Below are 22,802 nucleotides of genomic sequence, written 5' to 3'. Positions count from 1 at the left end.
AATGGCCAAGAGAATTGGTTGTGGCACCAGAGCTGGATTAGGCTAGCGGGCAAGTAGTCAATGACTAGAAACCTCCAAAGACATAAAAATATACAGGATAAAACCCCCTGTTAAAAGAGAATATTAGCTCTGGTAGGAATGAAGGAAATCAAGCTACACAGTTTCAACTGTCATAAAGGACAGAAAAAGACTAGTAGATAAGGGCTAACAAAAGGAAAGTAGATGAAGTAATACCAATCAGACAAAATAGATACAATCTTGTAAGACACTGATGTGGAACCTTTTAGAGCTTTCAGTGATAACCAACAGCTGGCTGTGGCATGTGTACCATAAGTTTACTACGGCTGCTCTAAGATAATGTATGCCCTAGTATTTTATACAGCCAGCACCATAGCATAAAAGTATATAACATAAACAAAGAAATACAAGGAGATATTGACAAATCCTTGTTCATGTTGTGAGAAAACATACAAGTAACAAGAACATGTGGATTTGAACAATAAAACTACCAAGCTAATTCAATGTGTACATATGATTATATACCCAAAGGAAAATACTGTGCAAACTCTTAAACTATACAGGTATATGGAGGGTTGAGGATGTAGCATGCCTACCACGCATGAAGTTGTGGGTTCAATCCATCACCACAAATATATGTGTGTATGTGTGTGTGTGTATGTATGTTGTTAATAAAGACAAACCATGTATCATGCTAAATTTCAAGAAATAACACATTCATTGATCTTAATTTAATAAATTAGAAATTAGAAAAAGAAAACAGAAGCACCTTCTACCTAAGGTTAGAGAGAAAATGAGAGACAAATATCATTCAATTTAGAAGTGAAAAGCAAGAATGTTTCTCAAAATTATAAGATTACATACAGGTGGCACTTAGAAGAAATGTATGGCTTTAAATATATCTTTTCAGAAAAGGACAATAGAAAATAAATAAGCTATACCATCAAAAGAGACATACCCAAATAATATGTGCTGCTAAAAGAAAAAAACTGATCCTGAATGTAATTAAATATCTAGATCTGACTATCAATTTGTAGGAAATACAGATAAAAAAAGGAACTCGTTAAACTACATGTACTTAGAATCAATGAAATTCAGACTTTGGGAAATTCTACATTGTAACCTGAGTTTTCAATAAATAAATTCCAGGAACTCGATGGGTAAGGAGAGATGGTAGAGACACCTATAGATTAAAGATTTAAAAACCAGGCATGGTGGTGTACAATGTAGTAATCCCAGCACTTGGGAGGCTGAGGCAGGAAGGTTGCTGTAAGTTCAAGTCCAGCTTGGGTTACAGAATGAGTTCAAGGTCAGCCTGAACTACATAGTGACACTTTGTCTCAAAATAAATAAATAAATAAATTTAAAAAGGGATTTAAAAGACTTATCAAGCAGTAAGAACGTGTGGACTTTGTTTATTTTAGATTTTCATCCAAATACATAAAACCTATGAGACAACTGGAAATTTGAACATTAGATTATATTAAAGCATTTTTTTAAATTTTAGGCCAGTGTATTTGTAAAACAGTTCTAGTATTTTACAGATGCAAACTGAAATAAATAAAGCTACCTGGGATTTGTTTCACTACAGGTTCCCTTTGACCCAACTACTCCCTTTTTAGGTATCTTCCCAAAAGAGTTAAAAGCATCATACCACTATACGTCACTATATATCACTATATACCACTATATATCACTATATATGTACACCCATGTTTATAGCAGCACAATTTTTAATAGTCCATCAATGGATGAATGGATAAAGAAAATGTGGTTTTTATATACAATGCCATAGAAAGGATACACTTGAGGATTTCTAGCTAAATGGATGCACCTAGAGACCGTGCTCTTAAGTGAAATAAATGAGACACACAAGTTTAAATATCACACTGTTTCTCTCGTATGAGAAACCCAAAGGGTAAATAAGGAGCACAACGGAGGACAGCTATTGGGAAGCAGGAAGAACGTGTTCAAATGAAGGGAAACAGAGGAGGAGGTCAGGGGAGGGAAGGAAGGGCAAAGGAAAAAAAGAGAATGGAAGAAAAAAATGGAAACAAAGTTTTATACGTGGAGAGGGGAAGAAGGGCTGAAGGGAGGGAAGAGGAAAGGGGGAAAAAAGAACTAAGATATATTATGTACAGGTACAAATTCCCAATGATGAATGTGATCAATATGAATGACAAATATGTACTAATAAAAAAGCTTTAGAAATGACTCCCATGTTATATAAACTGTATCTGGGCATAGAAAAGAACTAAAAGTTTCCCAAACATTTTATATTGTTGGTAACACTTTAATAGGAGAGCACATATACAAAAAAGTTATAGGCCACTATCTCATAGGACCAACTTGAGAAAATACTAAATTGATAACTAGACATCAAATCCAGCAGTGTACAGAAAGAATAGTCTCTCATGGTCAGTTCAGGAAACGACAGAAAATTTATTTTTATAATTCAATCTTTCATTAAGTTAAAAAAGGAAAAAACTATATAACAATTAATTCCCAATCACTGACAAAATTCAGCACTCATTTCTTATTTTAAAAATATGTAATTCTTGGGCTTGGGGTGAAGCCCAGATGTACAGTACTTGGCTAGAATGTATGAGGCCCTGGACCCACTCTTCGGCATTATACACACATACAAAAAATGGGCAACTGACTCTTTGCAAGTTAGGAATAAAAGTAATTTCCTTATCTTGATAACTGTTTCTGCCAGAAATGTACAGTAGATAGTTAAAAGTGAAACACTAGCAACTTTCTTGTTAGAGTACTATTCGACCTTATACTAATAAAAGATAAGAAGACAGAAATGTTGGAAAGGAAGAGACCAAAATGTCTACTTGAAAATAGCAGGAATGCCGGGCGTGGTGGTGTATGCCTGTAATCCCAGCACTAGGGAGGCTGAGGCAGGAGGATTGCTGCAAGTTCGAGGCCAGCCTAGGCTACAAAGTGAGCTCAAGGCCAGCCTGAACTGCATAGTGAGACCTTGTCTTAAAAATAACAACAAAAAAAAAACCCCACAGAAAATAGCAGGAATATCCGCCTCACCAATTCCTGACACTTGACAGAGAAATGAGGAGAAATTACAAAACCAATTCAGCAAGGTGGTGAGATACAAGATCAAAATTCAAAATGTATGATTACATTTCCTAGACAGGAATAGAAAAATAGAAAGAGATATTCAAAATAGTAACAAAAATTACAATATTCTGGAATAAATCTAACAAAATACGTAGTATAAGAAATTACGTTAAGAAAACCACAAACCTTACTAATGACAAAGTGGACTTGAATGAGGGACAGGTTATGCTCCTAGACAGAAACTAAATTCTCCTTAAATTATTTTATCAATTGAATTCGATGCTCCATAAAAATTACAAAAATACTTTTAATAGTACCTGGCAATCTGATTCTAAAATTCATTTAGAAGAGAAAATAATCAAAACAATTCTGATAAAAGTGATGGGAAATGCCCTTCTAGAGAATAAAACATACTATAATCTAGACATTAAAAGGGTTAAGAATAAAAGAAACCACCAGGCATGGTAGTAGATACCTGCAATCCCAGCACTTGGGCGACTGAGGAGGGGATCACCATGAGTCAAGGCAGCCTGCGCTACATAGCGAATTTAAGACCAGCCTGAGCTACACAGCAAGATCTTATCTCAAAAAACAAAAAACAAAAATTTAAAAACCAACTAAAGGGCAGGACAGAGTCTAGAAATAGATCCCACATATATACAGCAAGTACCCGATTTGCAAATGAGTTCTGGGAAAACACGCCTAAAATGGATTCACATATAGAGGTAGACCCATTAGAATTATAGCAGACTTCTCTATATAAACCTTAAAGGTCAAGAGGGTTTGAAGTGTTTCAAGCCCTACAAGAAAACAACTTGCAACCCTGGCTTACATATCCTGCAGTTATTCTATGACAAGGAACACCTCAAGAAATTCATGACCACAAAACCTACATTACAAAAATTTCTCAAGGATATATTTGAGAAAGTGAAGCCAAGAATGCCAATAAGTCAAAAAGAATGAGAACATCTGATAGGATAAACAGCTAAGCAACAGGGGAAAAAATAAGGAAATCAATATAGGAAAATAATGTAATGATAGGAATAACTCAATACCTCTCATAATAGCTCTCAATGTGAATGGTCTCAATTCCCCAATCAAAAGACACATATTGGCAGAATGGATCAAGAAACAAAATCCAACAATAGGCAGTATACAAGAAAAATATTTAATTCAAAAAAATTCACAGATTAGAAATCAAAGGATAGAAAACAATATGCCACCCAATGGAACCTGGAAAAAAGCAGGAAATGATCTTGATATGATATAAATGATAAATGATATGATCTTGTATATAAAAATTCTAACAAACTTTATTAAAACTATTAGCACTAATAAATAAGCTCTTAAAGTTGCTGATACAAGATCAATATATAGACTTAATAAAAATTTGAAAAAGAATCAAGAAACAATTCTATTTACAATGATACTGAAAAGAATAAATTTAACACAAGAAGCATAAAATTTACACTCTAAAAATTTAAAAAAAAAGCCAAAGCCAAAACCACACCAATCCTGAAAATAAACTTGAAGGACTCACATGTCTCAACTTCAAAACATATTACAAATACACAGTAATAAACACAGTGTGTTGCTAACATAAGAGGATATGTATATATATAGATAGATGAGTGGAATAGAGACTCTTAAGTGCTTCTAGTCAAGGAGGCCAAGAAAATTCAATGGGGAAAAAATAGCCTTTTCAACAAATGATGGTGAGACAACTGGATACCCACATGTAAACTGAAGATGGACAACTATTTCACACCATATAAAAAATTAACTAAAAGTAGACCAAAGACCTAAATATGATATGAATGGATATTTTTTCAAAGAAGATGTACAAATTGACAATAAGCACATGAACCAATGCCCAACATTAGCCATCAGGAAATATATATGAAAACCACAACTATATACCACTGCACACCCACTAGAATGGTTACAATTAAAAAGACCTAACAAGGGGCTGGGGATTTAGCTCAGCGGCACAGCACTTGCATGGCAAGCGCAAGGTTGTGAGTACGATTCCCGGTACCGGAAAAAAAAACAAAAAACAAACAAACAAACAAAAAAAGACCTAACAAGTGAGATTGTGGAGAAATTAGAACCCTCCTATAGAGTTGATGAGAATGTAACACAGACCAGATGCTTTGGAAGACAGTCTGCCAGTTACTCAACCAGTTAAACATGGAGCTACTATATGATCCAGAAATTCCATTCTTTGATAGATACTCAGAGAAATTTACTTTTCCATATAGCAGAATACTATTTGGTAATAAAAACATATTGATACATGCTACAAAACGGATGAACTTGAAGACATGCTATATGACAGCAGTCAGTGTCAGAAGACCACAAACTGCATGATTCCTTTTATATGAAATGGCCAGTATAGAAAAATCTATACAGAGAATTACTTATGAGGAGGAGGCAGACTGGTGGAAAATAGGGAGTGATTCCTAATGGGTATGAGTTGGTTTTTGAGGGGAGAAAAATATTTAAAAAAGTATTATTGTGATGGTTATGCAACTCTTTGTGAATATACCAAAAACCACTGAAATTTATACTTTAAAAAAGGACAAATTTTATGGTATGTTAATCATACTTTAATTTTTTTAAAAAAGGACATTGAAGAGAGTTAATATGACTCAGGAATTCCACTTCTAGGTACATACTCAAGAAAAATTATACATTTGTCCACATGAAAACTATATATGCATGTTCACAAAATTGGATGCAAGCAATGAATAGATAAACAAAATGTGCTATAGCCATACAATTGACTATTTTTTTTTTTTTTTTTTTTTTGGTGGTACTGGGAATCGAGCTCGGGACCTTGCGCTTGCCAGGCAGGCGCTTATGCCTCTGAGCTATATCCCCGGCCCCCCCTTTTTTTTTTGTGCAGTAGACTATTATTAAGCAATTAAAAAGAATGAACTATTGATATATACTACAACATATATGAAACTGGCAAACCTTATGCTAAATGAAACAAGTCAGTCCCAAAACACCACATATCATATGACTACATTTATATGAATGTAGGTTAGTGGCTGCCTCAGTCTAGGGAAAGGGTTGAAAACTGGGAATGAGTGATAACAGGTATGATGCTTCTTTTCAGGGTGATAAAATGTTTTCAAACTAGATTGTAGTGATGCCTACACTACTCTGTGAATATATTAAAGTCAGACATTACAGTTTAAGTGGGTGAATTTTATAGTATGTGAATTATATCTAATAAATCTATTAAATTAAACAACTGAGACTATACACCTAAAAGAATATAAAGAAGGTATAAGAATCTTTAAAGTCAGGTGCGGTGGCACACAACTGTAATCCCAGCACTCGGGAGGCTGAGGTTGGAGGATTGCCAGAAGTTCGAAGCCAGCCTGTATTACATAAATGAATTCAAGGCCAGCCCGAACTACATAACAAGACCCTGCTCCTCAACCAGAAAGAATCTTTAAAAATAGTATTAACAAGGCTAAATGTCAAAGTGCAAATGTAGAACTAAAAGGGCATTTTAGAATACATTCAGAACAAAAACTGAATGAAGTAAGTCTCTGTTCTGTGCCAGCTCTAATGACAAATGACAAAGAGGTAAAATTCTTCAATTACTATTTTTGTTTCCCTCTTTTGACTAAAAATATGACTGAGGTAGAGTAAGTGAGAACCCAACTATTTTAATAAAAGTTCAAATGCCAAATGAATTAGGAATAGCTTAGAGAACAGAGAGTAATTCCAAATGTGACTGCTGAAGCTATGTCAGTGATCTTTGAGGAATCATGGAGAAAAATGTGCTAGAAAACTGGGGAGATGTAATTTCAATTTCCAAAAAAACGGGTAAATGTTAATCCATAAATTACAGACCAATAAATTTCAAATGGATTTTATAAGGATAGCTTGCAAATTCTTTTTTCTGTTTTTTTTTTTTTTTTTTTTTCTGGTACCAGGAATCGAACTCAGGACCTCACGCTTGCCAGGCAGGCACTGCGCCATTGAGCTATATTCCTGGCCAACTTGTAAATTCTTCCATCCTACAAAACGAAGAATGAGCACTAGAAACAGCTTGAATTCACTAAGAAAAAGGTTAATCCTTATTTCTTTGTTATACTGTTACTAAGGTGGTAGCTATAAGAACCACGGTAGACATAGCATATCTGGATTTAGCAAGACATTTGACAAAACCTTTTATGCGATCCTTAAAGAACAAAGTTGAAAAAGAGAAACTGGGTGTTAATTTTTGTTAGACAGATTAATAATCCCGTAAGAACCATTCCCAAAACATGCAGATCACCAAGTAACTATCATATTAGATGAAGGTTTCTAATAACATATGGGACTTTTCTAGCAACAGAAGCTTTATCGTTTAAATTCAACAACTTGAACAAACATATGGAAATCATACTGGTAGGGTACACATGTGACAGCAAACTGGGAAGGACAGTGAATATTTGGAATGACAGAATTAGGATATTGATTTTTAATCTTAAGTGGTTGAGGAGATAAAACAAAACTAGAACTTGCCTGGAGAAGATGAAATCAAACTAAGGGTCAGACTGAAATCTCATACCTGGATTACAGAATGCGTGCAAAGGGAAAGAAAGAAACTTTTTTTACTATGCGTGAAATCAGCTTCTAATTTGAAATGTACCTATTACAATGTGATCTTAAATATCCCAGTCAAAACACCAACAATACCAAGAACAGTACGGTAGAGTAGTTCGTATCTGGAAGTGTGCCCTTAAATTATTCTCACCCTCTTTTAGACGATCCCCTTCAGCTTTGGTTTTCTTCTGTCTTTCTGATCCAGCAAGGTCTACAAGATGCAACTTGGAACGAAAGCTGCTATTCCTGTGATGATGACAGGAGTACACAAATGAGAAGAGTACACAAACTTGAGACTAGCTGAGTATCAAAGCTGATCTGCCAGCTCTCGTTTGCTTTCAAGTCAATAAAAATAGCTCCACTGGTCACTAATGCTCACAATACTGATGTTTGATGTCAAATCAACTGAAGATGCAGCCTATTCAACCTAAACAGAACAAAAAAAAAAATCTTGACTCTTTAAATTTAACTTACTTGTCGTTTTTCTTTCTTTGCTCTATGGAGATTGTAAAGATGGCATGAGATCGGGAGGACTGGGAGTTCATAGCTGTTGAGGCCACTGTCCTACAGTTGTTGCCCTGCTCCAAACAGGAAACCGTATCCAAGGCAACAAAAACAGTCTTCTCAGTGAGTCCTATAATCTAATTCCAAGAAAGAAAAATTTCTTTATGATTCATACTTCAAATTAAATTTAATGGTTAAGGTGCAATGTTGACCTTATGGGGAAATTTGATTCAGTTCTCATCTAGTTTGGTTTGGGACCAGAGTGGTGGAGAGAACTGAGTTTGTGAACTGAAGTACACTATATAGGGACTGGTGGTTTTAAAGAAAATGTCTTGGTAGGGCAAAGTGGCACACACTGTAATCCCAGCACTTGGGAGGCTGCAGCAGGAGGATCACCGAAAGTTCAAGGCCAGCCTGGGCAAGTGAGTTCAAGTGTAGGGAGCAGCTGAGCCATGGCTGAGCTAGAGGTCGGTGGACTCCTTGGGACTAGGGCAAGGCCAGTCCAGCAGGAGTCTAGCCTTGATGTTCTTCCCTGCTAACTACAGCACAGATAGCTCTGAGAATGTTTCACTTTCAGTATTCTCAGCAAAGCACTGAGAACTTGCACTTCCAACTTCATTGCATGCTTCTCCTCTTTTTACTATGTATAAATAAAGATGCAGACTGTGCTGGGTTGTTGCTGCCTCTTTAGAGGTCAGGTCCCACCTGGTCCTAGCTTTCCCTTTAGTATATGTCTAGTTTTTTCTTAATCTCCCATCGCCCCCTCTCAGGACCCCACTGGCCAGCCTGAACTACAGAGTGAGACCATGTCAAAAAAAAAAAAAAAGTCTTGATGTTGCAGTAGAACCTCTACAAATAGAATACCTGTAAAAATGAGGACTGTTTAAACTAGCAACTCTGTGAAGTAATTGGAAACCAAGGTCTCTAATCTTCGCCCAGGAACTTCAGAAATAAGGGTATCAGCCAATACTGGATCTAGAGAAGACCTCCAGATTTTAGGGTAGCAATGGCAAGGTGACTTCCAGGGAGTCACAAGTAAAAGTAAACTTTGATCCCAAAGGAGACTAAGTCCAACACAATCAGTTGTGGTATCTCTTTACTACTTCATCCTCCAAATGATTCCATGTGCCTCCAAGTACCCCTTACCCATTTTATACTTCATTTTTACCAAAGGAAATAGCATGGTACTGTTTTCTCTGGATTAGAAAGCCAGAGCATAATCTTAGGCTTGATATGCACCTACCTGGGAGAACTTATACAAGTTGAAATCTCTTGGATAGGACTAAATGATGATGAAATCCCTTCTAATCTCAATATGCTATGATTTTATTACTACATAGCTCTCAAATCAGTATCTGTGGCTCCAATATTTCTTTATTTCTAACTCCCTGTGTATACTTTGAAAACAGTACACTGTAAACCAAATTCATCTTCCTTCCACCAACACTGATTTCCTCCTCTATTCCTATCTCTATTAATACCTCAGTTCTTATACCTCAAAACCTCAGATCACCTTCAATTCTTCCCATTCTTCCATATCCCACCTATCATCAACTTCTAGCCATTCTTCTTTTGAATCCACCTCTTCCTTTTCCTTTCTGAACCTATCTTCTGAGTTCAAGTCCATATTAATGTCTGAAAAATAAAACAACACTTTCCCCAGTTTGTCTTTCTCATTTCAGTCTTTCTACTTTTCACTTCATTTCTGTTTAGTCTTCCTAAAATCTTGTTTCCTAAAATGTCACCTAAGTACTAAGCCCTGTGTTAGATAATGAGAATACAAAGAGATTTTAAAATACTTTGCTAAACTCTAAGAGCTAAGATATTTGGAGAGATACACATATAAGATAAAAATTTGATGAAAGTAGCCATGGCAATGTTTCATTAAGAAGTATCCAATAGTTTCTATGCTGTTCTATTACTTGCTATTTTCCTTTTCTCAAAAACTAAGCCCTTTAGCCTAGCTTCATAAACTCATCCTAACATATATCCTGTTACTTCCCAGTCCAAATCCTCTAATCCAGACAGACTGGACTAGACCTATTCTGCTTTCCTGACGAAGTTATTCCTTACTACAAGAGTACTCTTACTTATTTTCTCTACTTAAATCCCATCTATCCTATTTGAAAAAATGTTTACAAACTTGTCCTTATACACCTTAATCTTTGTCAGGATCCCATGCTTTTCTGAACTGCCTATCACACTTCCAGCAATAGCTGGGATTTAATTCCTGCTTTAGCATGAGATAAAAAAGCTTAGAGTACGATCAAGAACTAGCTTAGTACCAACATTTTTTCTGGTGGTGCAAATATTCTGCCCAGATTTCTTATCCCCACTCTGCGAAGTCTTCCTGTATTCCATAAAATAACATTTTAATAACACTTATCAGACTTCATCCTTCAAACTTGCATTAGTACGTAGCTAACAATGGCCAAAAAGGCAAAAACAAAACTCCAAACAAACAAACAAACCCTCAGGAACATAGGCATCTGCTCCTCACCTGCACTCCAAACCTTCAATGTTTCTTTTTTGTTTTGTTTTTTGAGACAGGGTTTCATTATGTAGTTCAGGCTGACCGTGAACACACTACAGTAAGTCCCTGACTTACAAACATTCGACTTTCAAACTTACATAGATACAAATAGACCTCCCATTACAAACATTCACACATGTGAACAAATCACGGAAGTAGCTCACATGTCTGTCAGACATTGTCACAGTTGTGCTGCTGTGTGCTGTAAGCAAGAGGAAAAGCAAAGGTGATATGAAGGAGACTGCTAAAAAGCGCAAAGCAATAACCATGGAAACGTAAGTGGAAATACAGTATAAGACTCACTTGTTGGACTTAAGAATGAATCAACTTATGAACGTTCTACCAGAACAGAACTCGTTTCTAAGTCAGGGACTTACTGTACACAACCCAGGCTGGCCTCATGACAATCCTCCTGCCTCAGTCTACTGAGGGTTAGGATTATAGGTGTACACTACCATGCCCAGCTAATGTTTATTCTTTGTGCAGAGGAAGAGGAAAAGGAGAAGATGGCTAAGATATTTCTCCACATTTTCCCAAGTCTGTAGTACCGATTCTTACTTCCAGCCTGATTTTCGCACTTCTGAATACTCAGTCTCTGCCTCCTCATCCTGTATCTATACCAGAGACTCCCAAATAAGTGAACTCTTCTTCCTGTGGTATTGCAAATTTTAAACACTTCATATTTAATTTTTCACATTCTAATAACATTCTATTATAATACTATAAAACAGAATTACCTAGTATCACTGATATGTTGTGTATCTGCGCTATTCAACACAATGTAAACCATGCATAGCTACCAAATCCTTGATATGTGATCAGTAGATCTGAGGAACTGAGTTTTAAATTTTATTCAATTTTAATTAAATTAAACTTAAATAGCTACTTATAGCTCGTGGCTACCACACTGGACAGCTCAGCCTCATAACACTTAATAAATGTTTAGTTGACATTACCATTCGTTCAGGAAGTAACAGGAAGATGATAAAATAATGAGTCTTCCCTGCCTTCCGTCCCCATAAGGCCTCCCACCTGGGAATTCTAGGTCAACAAAAGGAATTAGGACCACACAAAACCTGAAGGACTAAGATATTAGTAGTCATTTAAAACCACAGTGGCAAAGAAAAGGGATGTGAACTTTAGTCGTTTCCCACATTTTTAATAACATCAAATGAAAGACAAACACACCTTTATGCCTTCCTTAGGATCCTCCCGGATATTGATTTGAGAGGCTTTCTCTCGAGATGGGCATAGAAGATCCAAAATTTCTTCATTGTAAATCTGATATTGTTGAAAATAATGTGGCAAAAACAAGATATTAACAGTGGTAATCTCTGAGTAGTGCGATCATATAGGTAACTTTTAAAATACACTGCAACTTCTTATATTTAAAATTTTGTTTACAATAAGTATGTATTACATTTTAGAATTAAGTAAAGGACTTTAAGGGACTGAGGATGTAGTTCTCAAAAAATGCATGAGGCCCTGGGTTCAAGCCCCACCACAAGAAAGGAATTTAACCTTATAGGTAACCATTTGATATTTTATAAAAATGAATTCACAAATTTACTTATAAGAAAACTGAAACTGTACCCTCTTGTTCTCCCCACCCAACTTTTTGTGTGCTGGGATGGAACCCAGAACCCACATAAGCCAGGTAAGTGCTCTGAACTACATTCCCAAAGCTGAGACTGCCCTCCTAATATAATCTCTTAGAAATAGCAGACAAGGGGCTGGGGATTTAGCTCAGTGGCAAAGCGCCTGCCTGGCAAGCGCAAGGTCGTGAGTTCGGTTCCTGGTACCGGAGAAAAACCAAAAAACCAAAAAAAAAAGAAAAAAACAGAAATAGCAGACAAATGTAAAATTACATGAATGCCCAGTACTTTAATGGTTTCATAACAGCATCAGCTTCAAATATTTCGTTAAAATGTAAGCAGTGGGTCTGTGTGGGAGGGAAGGATGGAGGTAGACAGCAAGGGAAGAAAAAATGGAGAAGTAGCAACTAGTATTTCAACAGCAAGCAGAATTTTAAGTACTTAGAACAAAGTTTAGTAAATAGTAAGCACTATTATTTGATTGATATTATTGGTGATGCTATTGTTTAACATGCTAGCTACCCAAGTTATTTTTGTCTTTAATTATCTTGGTCACAACTGGCCTAACCTAAAATCAAAAAGAGTAATCTTAGAGATGTCTAACTCCCTCTCTTCCAACTCTGTATCTCTTATGCCTCTTAACATATTGATATTCATCTTTAGGGTAAAGTATTGACATATAATTTATAATTGCATAGTTAAATTAAATGTGGTTTTGGTGTCATGAGGTTAGATATAATCGGCCGATCTACTTGTATGCTGATATACACTAGAATGCAAACTCCTATGGGGCAGGGGTTTTTATCTGTTTTGTCTACTGATATCTTCCAAGAATGTGATACACCCAAATGCCTAAAATAGTATCTGGCACATATTAGGTGCTCAGTAAATATCTGCTGAATAAACACATTCTATTGCCACTTATACAGCTCAGTATTTCATCTGATTTTTTATCATTCTTTATGAAGCAGGTAATTGTAACTTAAGTCTCAAAACAACGAAGGAAAATCAAATACTTTTCGCACACTCACTCTACAGTGAATCAGTAATGGAGGCCAAACTAGAACTAAAAATTTTTATCATTTTTAATATGGCAATGCAAATTCCTCTAATAATCTGATTAAATAGACTATCTTACTTATTTATTTCTTTATTTATTTTGGCACTGGCAATCAAACTCCGGACCTTACGCTTGCCAGGCAGGTGCTTGTGCCACTGAGCTATATCCCTGGCTCTAAATAGACTATTTTAATAAGAAAAGAGCAGAGTGGGAGGTGAGCCAGTAAGTTTTCTCTATCAATTTATTAAAATGTAATTTACTAAAAATACAATTTACTAATCTGAATCATGCCAGGAAAAATCTGATTTGGATTTCTTTTTTTTTTTTATTTCTCTATTTCTTTTTTTGTCTTTGCAAGACAGTTTCACTATGCAGTTCAGGCTAGCCTTGAACTCACTTTGTATCCTAGACTGGCCTTGAACTTGCAGCAATCCTCCTGCCTCAGCCTCTCAAGTGCTGGGGGATTTATTTTTCTACCCAAAGATAATTTTGAATTCAGAATAATTAAAGATAAATCACTTACCTCCAAGTAAGATACTTTCAGAGTAAATTCAAAGTCACTCTTTTTATCAATTTCTTTGAAGAGCAATTGTATTACCCTAGGAATGACCCCAACTGTTGGTTCATTCTCTTGCTCTGCAGTGTATGCACCTCCCATTGAATAAGTTTTCCCAGAGCCAGTCTGCCCATAGGCCAGGACGGTTGCATTGTATCCTGGCAAAACAGAGGTCATATACATAGCAACACTCAAATATTCTCAATCAATACACTCAAATTCCTTCAGCAATTACTTCTAACAAAATTGAGATTACAACCTTAACACAGAATTTTTTTCTTTCCATTTTTATTGATTTTTTTTTTTTAAACACGGTCTCAGTATGTAGTTCAGACTGGCCTTAAAAATCACAGAGATCCTCTTGCCTTAGCCTCCCAAGTGCTGGGATTACAGACATACATCACCATGCCTGGCTAAAACAGAATTTCTTAAGAATAGCAGACACAAAGAAAAGTTCTGTGGATGCCAGGACTTCACACTACTCAAAATAAGCAAAGAAGAATACCAACCTCAGATTGTATCCTCTTGATAGTTTTTAAAAGCTATGAAGTCAAATACTTAAAGATATGACTAAGATAATGAATGTGGTAAAACCACAGTTAAAAGCCTTTCAGAGATTTATAATTCTGTCTCGCTACCTTGAGCAATTCTAAACTATGAGAATTTAATGAAAGTCTTAAAAGCTGTATTCTAAAGGGATTTAGTCTTGTATTTCTTTGATTAAGAACTTTCATTTGAAAAGGCAGCACCAGTGTTTTTTACTATTGATAAAACTACTCCTGCCAGGCATGGTAGCATGCGCCTTTAATCCCAGCACTTGGGAGGCTGAGGCAGGAGGATCATTGTGAGTTGGAGACCAGCCTGGGCTACAAAGTGAGCTCAAGGCCAGCCTGAATTGCACAGCAGAGATACTGTCTCAAAAAGACTCCCCAAGAAAACCCATCTATTCCCTACCTAAACTTAAAATGTATGCCAACCATATGGTCTGGATCCTCACAGAAAAATTATCACTTTGGTACGATTCAACATGATATATATATATATCGTTAACTTTTTTCAGCATTGATAAAGCATTATCTACTCGAAGACGTTCATGATAATAACTGAAAAAAAGCAAGTTAAAATTGTAAAGTATAAGTAAATGCATAGGAAAAGATCCAAAGGATATCCATTATAAACATTTTGATGTTTATCTCCCAGGATAGTGATTTTTGTTTTTTTCTGCTTGTTTGTGTTCTCTAATATATTAAATGGAATACACTATTGAACAGTGGCTATGTTTTCTGTTATCATCAATGTAATCAGTACTGTTTGCAGAAAGACTCAAAGTCTTTCTGTTTCAGTTTAGTTCTAATAAAAATGTTTATATTTTGTTTTGTCAGAAAGTCCCAATTAGTCATTACTTCGGCACTTTCCTTTCATCCTATAAACTAAAATTTTTGATTGAAATTAAAAGCAGATAAACCCAACTACAACTGTAGCAAGGTTTAAAAAAGATACACTTAGACAATAGATGGGCTATTCTCACCATAACCTCAATTGTTATAATTTGCTAATTAAGTAGTAACTACTAAAACTGTAAGCATGACACCAAGTACAACCATCATACTAATGAAATTTGCATTGCCACTTGCGACCATCTATTCCTCAAATCCCACTTCAGTTTTGTCAGCTGTTCCAATACCGTCCTTTATAGCAAAAAGAGCTTGCTCAAAATCACACTAGATGAGGTACAAAAGCATTTTTCAACTCTAAGGCACTAGTGTGCCATAATTCTACTTCTTTCAAATGAACCTTTTTGAATTTTGAATAACCACTGTACTAAGATAACAATTAGACATCACTCAGGCATTGTATCCAGGCATTGTATCTTCTTTAGAACCCTGCTATGGAGCTGGGCATGGTGGCACACACCTGTAAGTCCAGCACTCAGGAGACTAAGGCAGGAGGACTGTTGCAAGTGCCAGACCAGCCTGGGCTACAAAGTGACCTCAAGGCCAGCCTCAACTGCATAATGAGACCCTGTCTCAAAAGACAAAAAACAAAACAGAACCCTGCTATGGTATTCCTATTAAAGCCTAACTGGCCATAGTACTCAGGGGCTGTAGGAAATTCCTTTCTCCACCTAAAAGAATTCTCATCATTCAAGACCAGTCAATCTCAAAGGTTCCCTTTTCTGTGAAATTCATCCCCAATCTCCCAGAATTAATGTCATCCTTTTGTTTTTCATAGCACTTTGCATGAAAACTGTGCTACTGCTATAGCAGGACTGAGTCTATTGCATATTTTCAACTTTTAAAATAGTTTTTTTAAGATAAGTGCAACAAATTAAAAACCTTTTATGTATTCAAAATTATTTATGTATCATCTACCTCTCTTCCTACCCCATGGACTTTGAACTCTTTCATGGTCTGTAAGCCATATTACTTATCTCTGAATAAATAATAGAATGAATACTGAAGCCTGGAACTCAGGTTAGCACACTCACCAGCAGCTGCACCCACCAAAAGAACTTATACTCTAATGAGGTTCCAGGACAAACAAAAACATGTACCATACAAAGATAAACAGAATCACAGGAAGCAAATACAGTATCAAACAAGCTTCAAGGTAACAGAGACTTCCACAAATCTTATTAGGTTTCACAACTAGGCTGTGGACTTTTCGAGGGTTTTGTGTTGTTTTGGTTTGGTTTGGTTTTTTGAGACAGTGTCTCCCTGTAGTTTAGGCTGCCCATGAACTCATTATGTAACCGAGACCGGCCTCAAACTCGAGGTGATGATCCTCCTGCTGAGATTACAGGAGGGTGCTACCATGCCCAGCTAGCTGTGGGGCTTCTGAAGGCAAGAATTGTGTTTCACTCATCCCTGGATTTGCAGTACCCAAGCACTGTACCCAGCACAAACTACACGCTCAAGAAACATCGGTGAACTAGATCGCCTCACCTTTAAATATGCCTTTTATGAGTGGTGCTACTGCTGTATTGAAGACCTCTTCCTGTTCAGTAGAGGGGTCAAACACAAAATCATAGGTAAAGGATTTGTCATTACCGACCACCACCTGCAGAACGCAAGGGACAAGGCGTTAGGGGAAAAAGGCTAGACCACGCCCCCCCCACTGCCAGTCAGTCCCACCTGCTGAGAAAAGAAGTCCTGGACTCTGCTACGCACCTGCGGCTCCCCAGGCACGAAGGAAAGGCACATCTGGCAGCCCTCGCTGATCTCTTTAGGGACTAGAGGGCGACAACGTAGTGCCACTCTTACAGGAATTCCTTTCACCTCTTCCTTCATGGCCCTAGCGCAACACCGTCGCTGCGGGGGGCGGGGGTAAGGGAGGGAGAAGTTTGCTAAAGTATTTCGTAAGATGGCAAGGATAGAAGGGCCCTCCTCATTGGAATCGCTGCCTCCTGAGATTATTCTCGCTCTCTCTGATCTGGCCACGACGGATAGGCCCGTCAGCCCGACATTCTCAAGAGTAAAGTGGCATCTGAAATGAAGAGGGGAACAAAACAAACAGCAGGAACAGCGACCAAACAACACAAAGCCCCAAAGTACGTGAAAGGCAAAATCCGAGCCAAGCGTGCACCCTTAACTCACCAAACTGTAACGTCCTTTCCCCTGGTCTTTCTCGTTCTCCTGGCGCTGGGTCCCAAACGGAGCTTTAACCGCCAAGTTTCAAATCAGTCCCAGAGGCGGCAACCAATCCAAGCGCCGACAGCCTGCGGGCGGAGCACGCTTGTCGGCGCGGGCGGGATGACGCACTAGGAAGGGGCGGGCAACCCTGCCACAGCCCGGCCCCCACTCGGCACTAGCCAGCATCCGGTTCCGGTTCCCAGGCCGAATTGGCGGCGAGCCCGCTCGGGCTGCCGAGGCCTGGCTGCCGGTGAGGTATTGCGGTGTTTACGCGGTTGTGAGCGCGGGACTCGGGCAGGGTGTGGGAAGAGGATCTACAGGTGGCTTAGGGGTGAGGGAAGAGCCGATGTGAAGACCCCATCGTTACTAATTATCTTTAGAGAATATAGGGTGATTTTGGATACCTGGAGTTAGCACTTCCTCAAACTTAGAAAGTAGGGCTGGGGATTTAGCTCAGCGGCAAAAGCGCCTGCCTGGCAAGCGCAAGGTCGTGAGTTCGGTTCCCGGTACTGGAGAAAAAACAAAAAAAAAAAAAAAAAAAAGAAAGTAGGTATTTTTAGACACGACCCTGTTTTCCTCTTTTCTAGTATAAAGACGGTAACTTTTGTTCTGCAGGATGTTTGCGAGAAATGAGATCATGTTTCTAGAGTAGTACTATATTGCATGTTGCTTTGCATCCATACATTTAGGTTTTTTCCATCACTTGTCCTTCTCTATTCTACACCCTTCACCCCATACTGAGGATTGAACCCAGCGGTTCTTTACAGCTAAGGTACAACCCCAACCTTTTTTTATTTTTGAGACAGGGTCGAGCTAAGTTGCTTGCGCTAGCTCCTGACTTGTGATTCTTCTGCCCCAGAGTGCTGGGATTACAGTGCACCACAGTGCCTAGCTCCTCTCAATCTTAATGCCTAAATGTGGACTGACTGCCTTGGATAGCTTGGAACTGCTTTCTACACCTTGGTATACTGCTCTCTCTTTTGAATCACTTTTACTTCAGTTCATCCTTTCTTTCCAGGACCTTGACCAAGATGGACAGCCGTATTCCTTATGATGACTACCCGGTGGTTTTCCTGCCTGCCTATGAGAATCCCCCAGCATGGATTCCTCCTCATGAGGTGGGAACCTTCTGTATTCCTGAGAAGGGAATTTCCACCCCCCACCCCACCCCCCGGGGCATGAGATGATGCATAAAAAGTAGGATGACACGGTTAGAAAGTTAAATGGAGAGTGAATCTTAGCCCTTATTTTAGCCAAAAGACCCAGAAGATGAATTGTGAGCAACAGTGGAACATTGGGAACTTCTTATGAAAGGCTTCCATGAGGGTTCCATTTATACCAGTGAATTCTGGAAATGCAGAGCCTGACATTTCATTTTGTTAAAAAGTGAAAAGTGGGGAGCTGCTGGGTTGCTAGTATGTCCTCATGCTAAACAATTACTCATTTGGACAGTTTTACTTATTCTACCTAAATTGAGCTTATGACCCTATCTTTTCCTGATTTGGGGATGATGCATTAATATTCTAGAAGAAGGTAAGTATGACATCTAAGGCTGGTAGTAAGATTTCAGGGGTTCCTGCCTTGCAGAGAGTGTACCACCCAGACTACAACAATGAGTTGACCCAGTTTCTGCCCCGAATTGTCACACTGAAGAAGCCTCCTGGAGCTCAGGTAAGCTTAAAGAAAGCCTCTTACTCCAGGCTAGATTTGTCCATACGAGAACTTGGCTGTTTGATAGGATGGGTTGGGAAACACCACTCCTGAAAATTCTCATTTCCCTCAGAAACACACAACCTGAGCTATTAAACCGTGCTACTACTCAGTGTGCTTGTGTGGTGTATCTTGAGCTCCAGTTCTGTGTTCTTGTCTTGCAGTTGGGATTTAACATCCGAGGAGGAAAGGCTTCTCAGCTAGGCATCTTCATTTCCAAGGTGTGTATGCCTGGTAGGCAATAGGAATAGCTGCTTCCCTTTGTTATCGGATTGTAGTACCCTGATACCCCAAGAGCCTAGAGAATGGTGACTTGATAGACTCATAATAGGCATAAATGGTAATTTCTCACTCAGAATTTTCCATTTGGCAAACAAGCCATCTGTCTCCCATTGTCACAGAAAAAAACAATAGCACTTTACAGTTGAATAGCACTGGACTTCACCTGTAGTCTTCTGAAATTACCCCATCCAGGTGATTCCTGACTCAGACGCACATCGGGCAGGACTTCAAGAAGGGGACCAAGTTCTGGCTGTGAATGATGTTGATTTCCAAGATATTGAGCACAGCAAGGTGAGAATAGCACTTGGGCTGTGGTGATGCAAGAAGCCATCCCAGGTAGGACACGTTGGACAAGTTGGACAAGGTTAGCCTAGTCTGTAACTTCGTACAAAAGCATCTGTCCTTGAGAAATGTACTAGAGGGAAGTGGCTATTAGTGACCCAGAGGGTTGGAGTATCAAATCCCATTCCTCCTTTTGTGATTCTGCCATGGTTTATTTCTCTATATTTGTATAAGCTGCTATGTTTTTTCCAGGCTGTTGAGATCCTGAAGACAGCCCGTGAAATCAGCATGCGTGTGCGCTTCTTTCCCTACAGTAAGTGTCACTTTCTTTTTTACTTGGCAGAGACCTATGTAGGGACTCTTTTAAGTTACTAATGATGACTAGAACCTGGGAATGGGAAATTGGAAGCTCAGGCCTGAAAATAACCTGTTCTATTCCTTCTTTTTATTTTCTTCTTTCCCCTAGATTATCATCGCCAAAAAGAGAGGACTGTGCACTAGAGAGTTTCAGCTCACTAGACGGTTGCAACACGAGCTGGCTGGGCCCCAGGGAAGCCACTTGGGAAATTCTTTTCTCAGTCCCTTCCTGACATATTGGGTGGGGAAGATGCAGAGACATAATAGCCAACTGCATTACCCAAACTGTACTGTCTTTTCAGTTCCCTGGTTTTCTAGATGAGCTTCATTCCCTGAAAGGAGAAGAATCATGAGGGCTGGGATAAGCCTAGCCCGTAGAGAACCCAGCTAGAAAAGGAAACTGACATTTACTAGGTACCATAGGCTAGGTGCTTACCCAGGTTAACATTTTGATTGTAGAAATCAGTAGGAAAAAAAGAAAGGAATGTTGTGTCTGATTTGCCAGCCATCTCATCCCATCCTTATATTACTGGAAGTTTCATATATACTTTGGGGACTCCAATGACACACTATTTTTGCCCCTTCTCTATCCTCTCCCCTCGAAAGTTAAACACAATACTGAAGAAGTATTGTGACTTTTGAATGGTAATGATTGGACATAAAATGCTCTTGAGACAAGAAAAAGCTTTTTCAAAGAGAGAAGTCAGTGGAAAAAAACAGCAGCATCTATGCCTGTTACAATTTGTGTCAGATGTGCCCCCCCGCCAAACCCTCATGTAGTATGGGCTTTTTCACAGGTGGTTGAATCTAGAGTATGTGATGCTGGGATTAAGGGTATGTAATTAGTAAATCAGCCCACTGATTGGTTTGGCATAGTTCTGGCTAGGGTTAAGGGGATGAGTACTATACTGCCCTATGGCGGGTAGCCTGTATACAATATAAGGGACAGAAAGAGGCTTGTCCTTCCCTTGTTGCTTTGCTACCCTCTGGCTACCATGAAAAGCTCCCTCTCATTACTTTTGCTACCTTCTGCCACCATGAACTGTTGCCTCTCTACCATTTGCCACCCTGTCTTTTGAAGCCAGCCAATTATGGACTGGAACCTCTATAAACTGAGCTAAATAAACCTTTCCTGCCTTTAACTTTGGGCATCAGGTATTTTGTCTCACAATGAGAGCAAACAGTAACTGAGAATTCGTTGCCAGAAAACTGGGGTCCTACTGTAACTATACCTGACCATGTGGTTCAGGAGCCTTTGGCAGTGGCTTATGGGAAGAATTTGGAAAGGTTTGGAGATGCCCATCAAAAAAGTAGTGCTGGAATGCCTTAGGCTGTACTGCATGAGAGATTCTGGTCATAGCTCAGAAGACAATAAGGCTAATAGAAATCCTGCCAGTAAAGACCAGGCTTGGAGGTTTCTGCTGAGAAGACTACATTGGCTGTTGGGACTCCAGACATGTGCATTATGGCTTGGCAGAAAGTTTGTCTGCATTTTGCTTGTGTCCAGAGACTTTGCCTGAGAGTAAGAGTAAGGGTGGTGGACTAATTAACCTGGCAGAAGTAATTTCAAGGCAGCCAGATTTTGAGGTGTTGGTATGGCTACTCTTAGGGCCTTTTTGCCAGATCTGTGTTGAGAATCAAGAACAAAGAGGCCAGCAGAATGATTTAAATCATTGTGAGTTTGGCCAGAAAGAAAACTCCAGTAAAGCTGTAAAGATAGAGCAGAGGTGATCCTGATTGCTCAGAAGGAATAGGAGAATAGAAAAGATGGCCTGAGAGCATCACAAGAAGCAGCAGAAACTACCCTGTGCAGCCTCAAAATTACAAAAGTGAAATACTTTGCTTTGAGAAGAGCACCCCAGAGTACCATCTTCCAAAATGGTGGTGGTGCTGGGAATATAGCTCAGTGGCACAAGCGTCTGTCTGCCACAATGGTGGTAGCCTAGGGAAGTTGTTCTTTGGGATTTGATTCATAGGCTCTTGACCTCTACGGCCAAGAGAGAAAGAAGCCTGGCTTCTGCTTCAGCTGGTGGTAGACCTTGGCATCATCCACATGGCACTCAGTGCATGAAGAATGGAAGAGTTGTTGGGCCAGGGAGGCTTCCACCTACATTTCAGAAGACCTGGGAGGCTAGGCGGTGTGCCCCCTGAGAGGGCAATGTGTGAAGCCAAAGGTGCAGTGGAGACCACAGAAGTGTGGAGAAGCCAGAAATGTGGATTGCCTGAGGAAAACTACAAGGAGGGAGCAGAGGTGGTCCCAATGAGAAACCATGGGAGCTCCTACCACCGGAAGTGCCATAGGGACAGAGCCACACAAGCCCTTTGGAGCTCACATTGCCTAGAATGCTTTAAGTGGAGCTGTGGGATTTAATGTTTGCCCTGCTGAATTTTGGACTTGCTTTGGTCCTATTCCTTTGTATTCCCATTTGTAACTTTTGGAATAGAAATGTCTATCTTGTGCCATTGAATGTTGGAAGTGTTTAACTTTATTTTCATTTGTACAGCTGCTCCCACCTAAGAGTTTGCCTTAAACCTCAGGATACTTGGGACTTGGATGTTTCAGCAATTGTGAAACTGT

The 22,802-nt window shown here is 38.8% G+C and overlaps 2 protein-coding genes across 5 annotated transcripts in view; one reads left to right on the top strand and one right to left on the bottom strand.

The window, feature by feature from the left end:
* Positions 1 to 17,683, bottom strand: part of Kif4a (kinesin family member 4A) — a 124,333-nt gene extending 106,650 nt beyond the window's left edge. The window contains exons 1-7 of the mRNA XM_005401621.2: positions 17,558 to 17,683; positions 17,132 to 17,272; positions 16,907 to 17,021; positions 13,929 to 14,119; positions 11,939 to 12,031; positions 8,188 to 8,354; positions 7,865 to 7,959 (exon numbers count right to left, since the gene is read on the bottom strand). Coding sequence (XP_005401678.1) covers positions 7,865 to 7,959; positions 8,188 to 8,354; positions 11,939 to 12,031; positions 13,929 to 14,119; positions 16,907 to 17,021; positions 17,132 to 17,251 — 781 coding nt within the window. The 5' untranslated portion in view covers positions 17,252 to 17,272; positions 17,558 to 17,683. The remainder of the gene's footprint in view (positions 1 to 7,864; positions 7,960 to 8,187; positions 8,355 to 11,938; positions 12,032 to 13,928; positions 14,120 to 16,906; positions 17,022 to 17,131; positions 17,273 to 17,557) is intronic.
* A 67-nt stretch (positions 17,684 to 17,750) lies between these two features.
* Positions 17,751 to 21,366, top strand: Pdzd11 (PDZ domain containing 11). 4 transcript variants are annotated; one of them, XM_005401618.1, is made up of 7 exons: positions 17,751 to 17,843; positions 18,612 to 18,711; positions 19,181 to 19,264; positions 19,468 to 19,524; positions 19,778 to 19,876; positions 20,120 to 20,180; positions 20,334 to 21,366. In XM_005401618.1, the coding sequence occupies exons 2-7, from the start codon at positions 18,625 to 18,627 to the stop codon at positions 20,366 to 20,368; spliced, it is 423 nt and encodes a 140-aa protein (XP_005401675.1). In that variant the 5' UTR covers positions 17,751 to 17,843; positions 18,612 to 18,624; the 3' UTR covers positions 20,369 to 21,366. The 4 variants fall into 4 exon arrangements, with proteins under 4 accessions (XP_005401675.1, XP_005401676.1, XP_013358327.1 ...); XM_005401619.2 differs by having other exon boundaries at positions 17,751 to 17,848; XM_005401620.2 differs by having other exon boundaries at positions 17,837 to 17,924.
* The last annotated feature ends 1,436 nt before the right edge of the window (positions 21,367 to 22,802 follow it).

This window comes from Chinchilla lanigera, unplaced genomic scaffold (assembly GCF_000276665.1).
Source record: "Chinchilla lanigera isolate Chin_1 unplaced genomic scaffold, ChiLan1.0 scaffold00074, whole genome shotgun sequence".
Taxonomy (NCBI): Eukaryota; Metazoa; Chordata; class Mammalia; order Rodentia; family Chinchillidae; genus Chinchilla; species Chinchilla lanigera.
The sequence above is the reverse complement of the archived record's forward strand: the minus strand, read 5'-3'. Positions and strand labels throughout refer to the sequence as shown.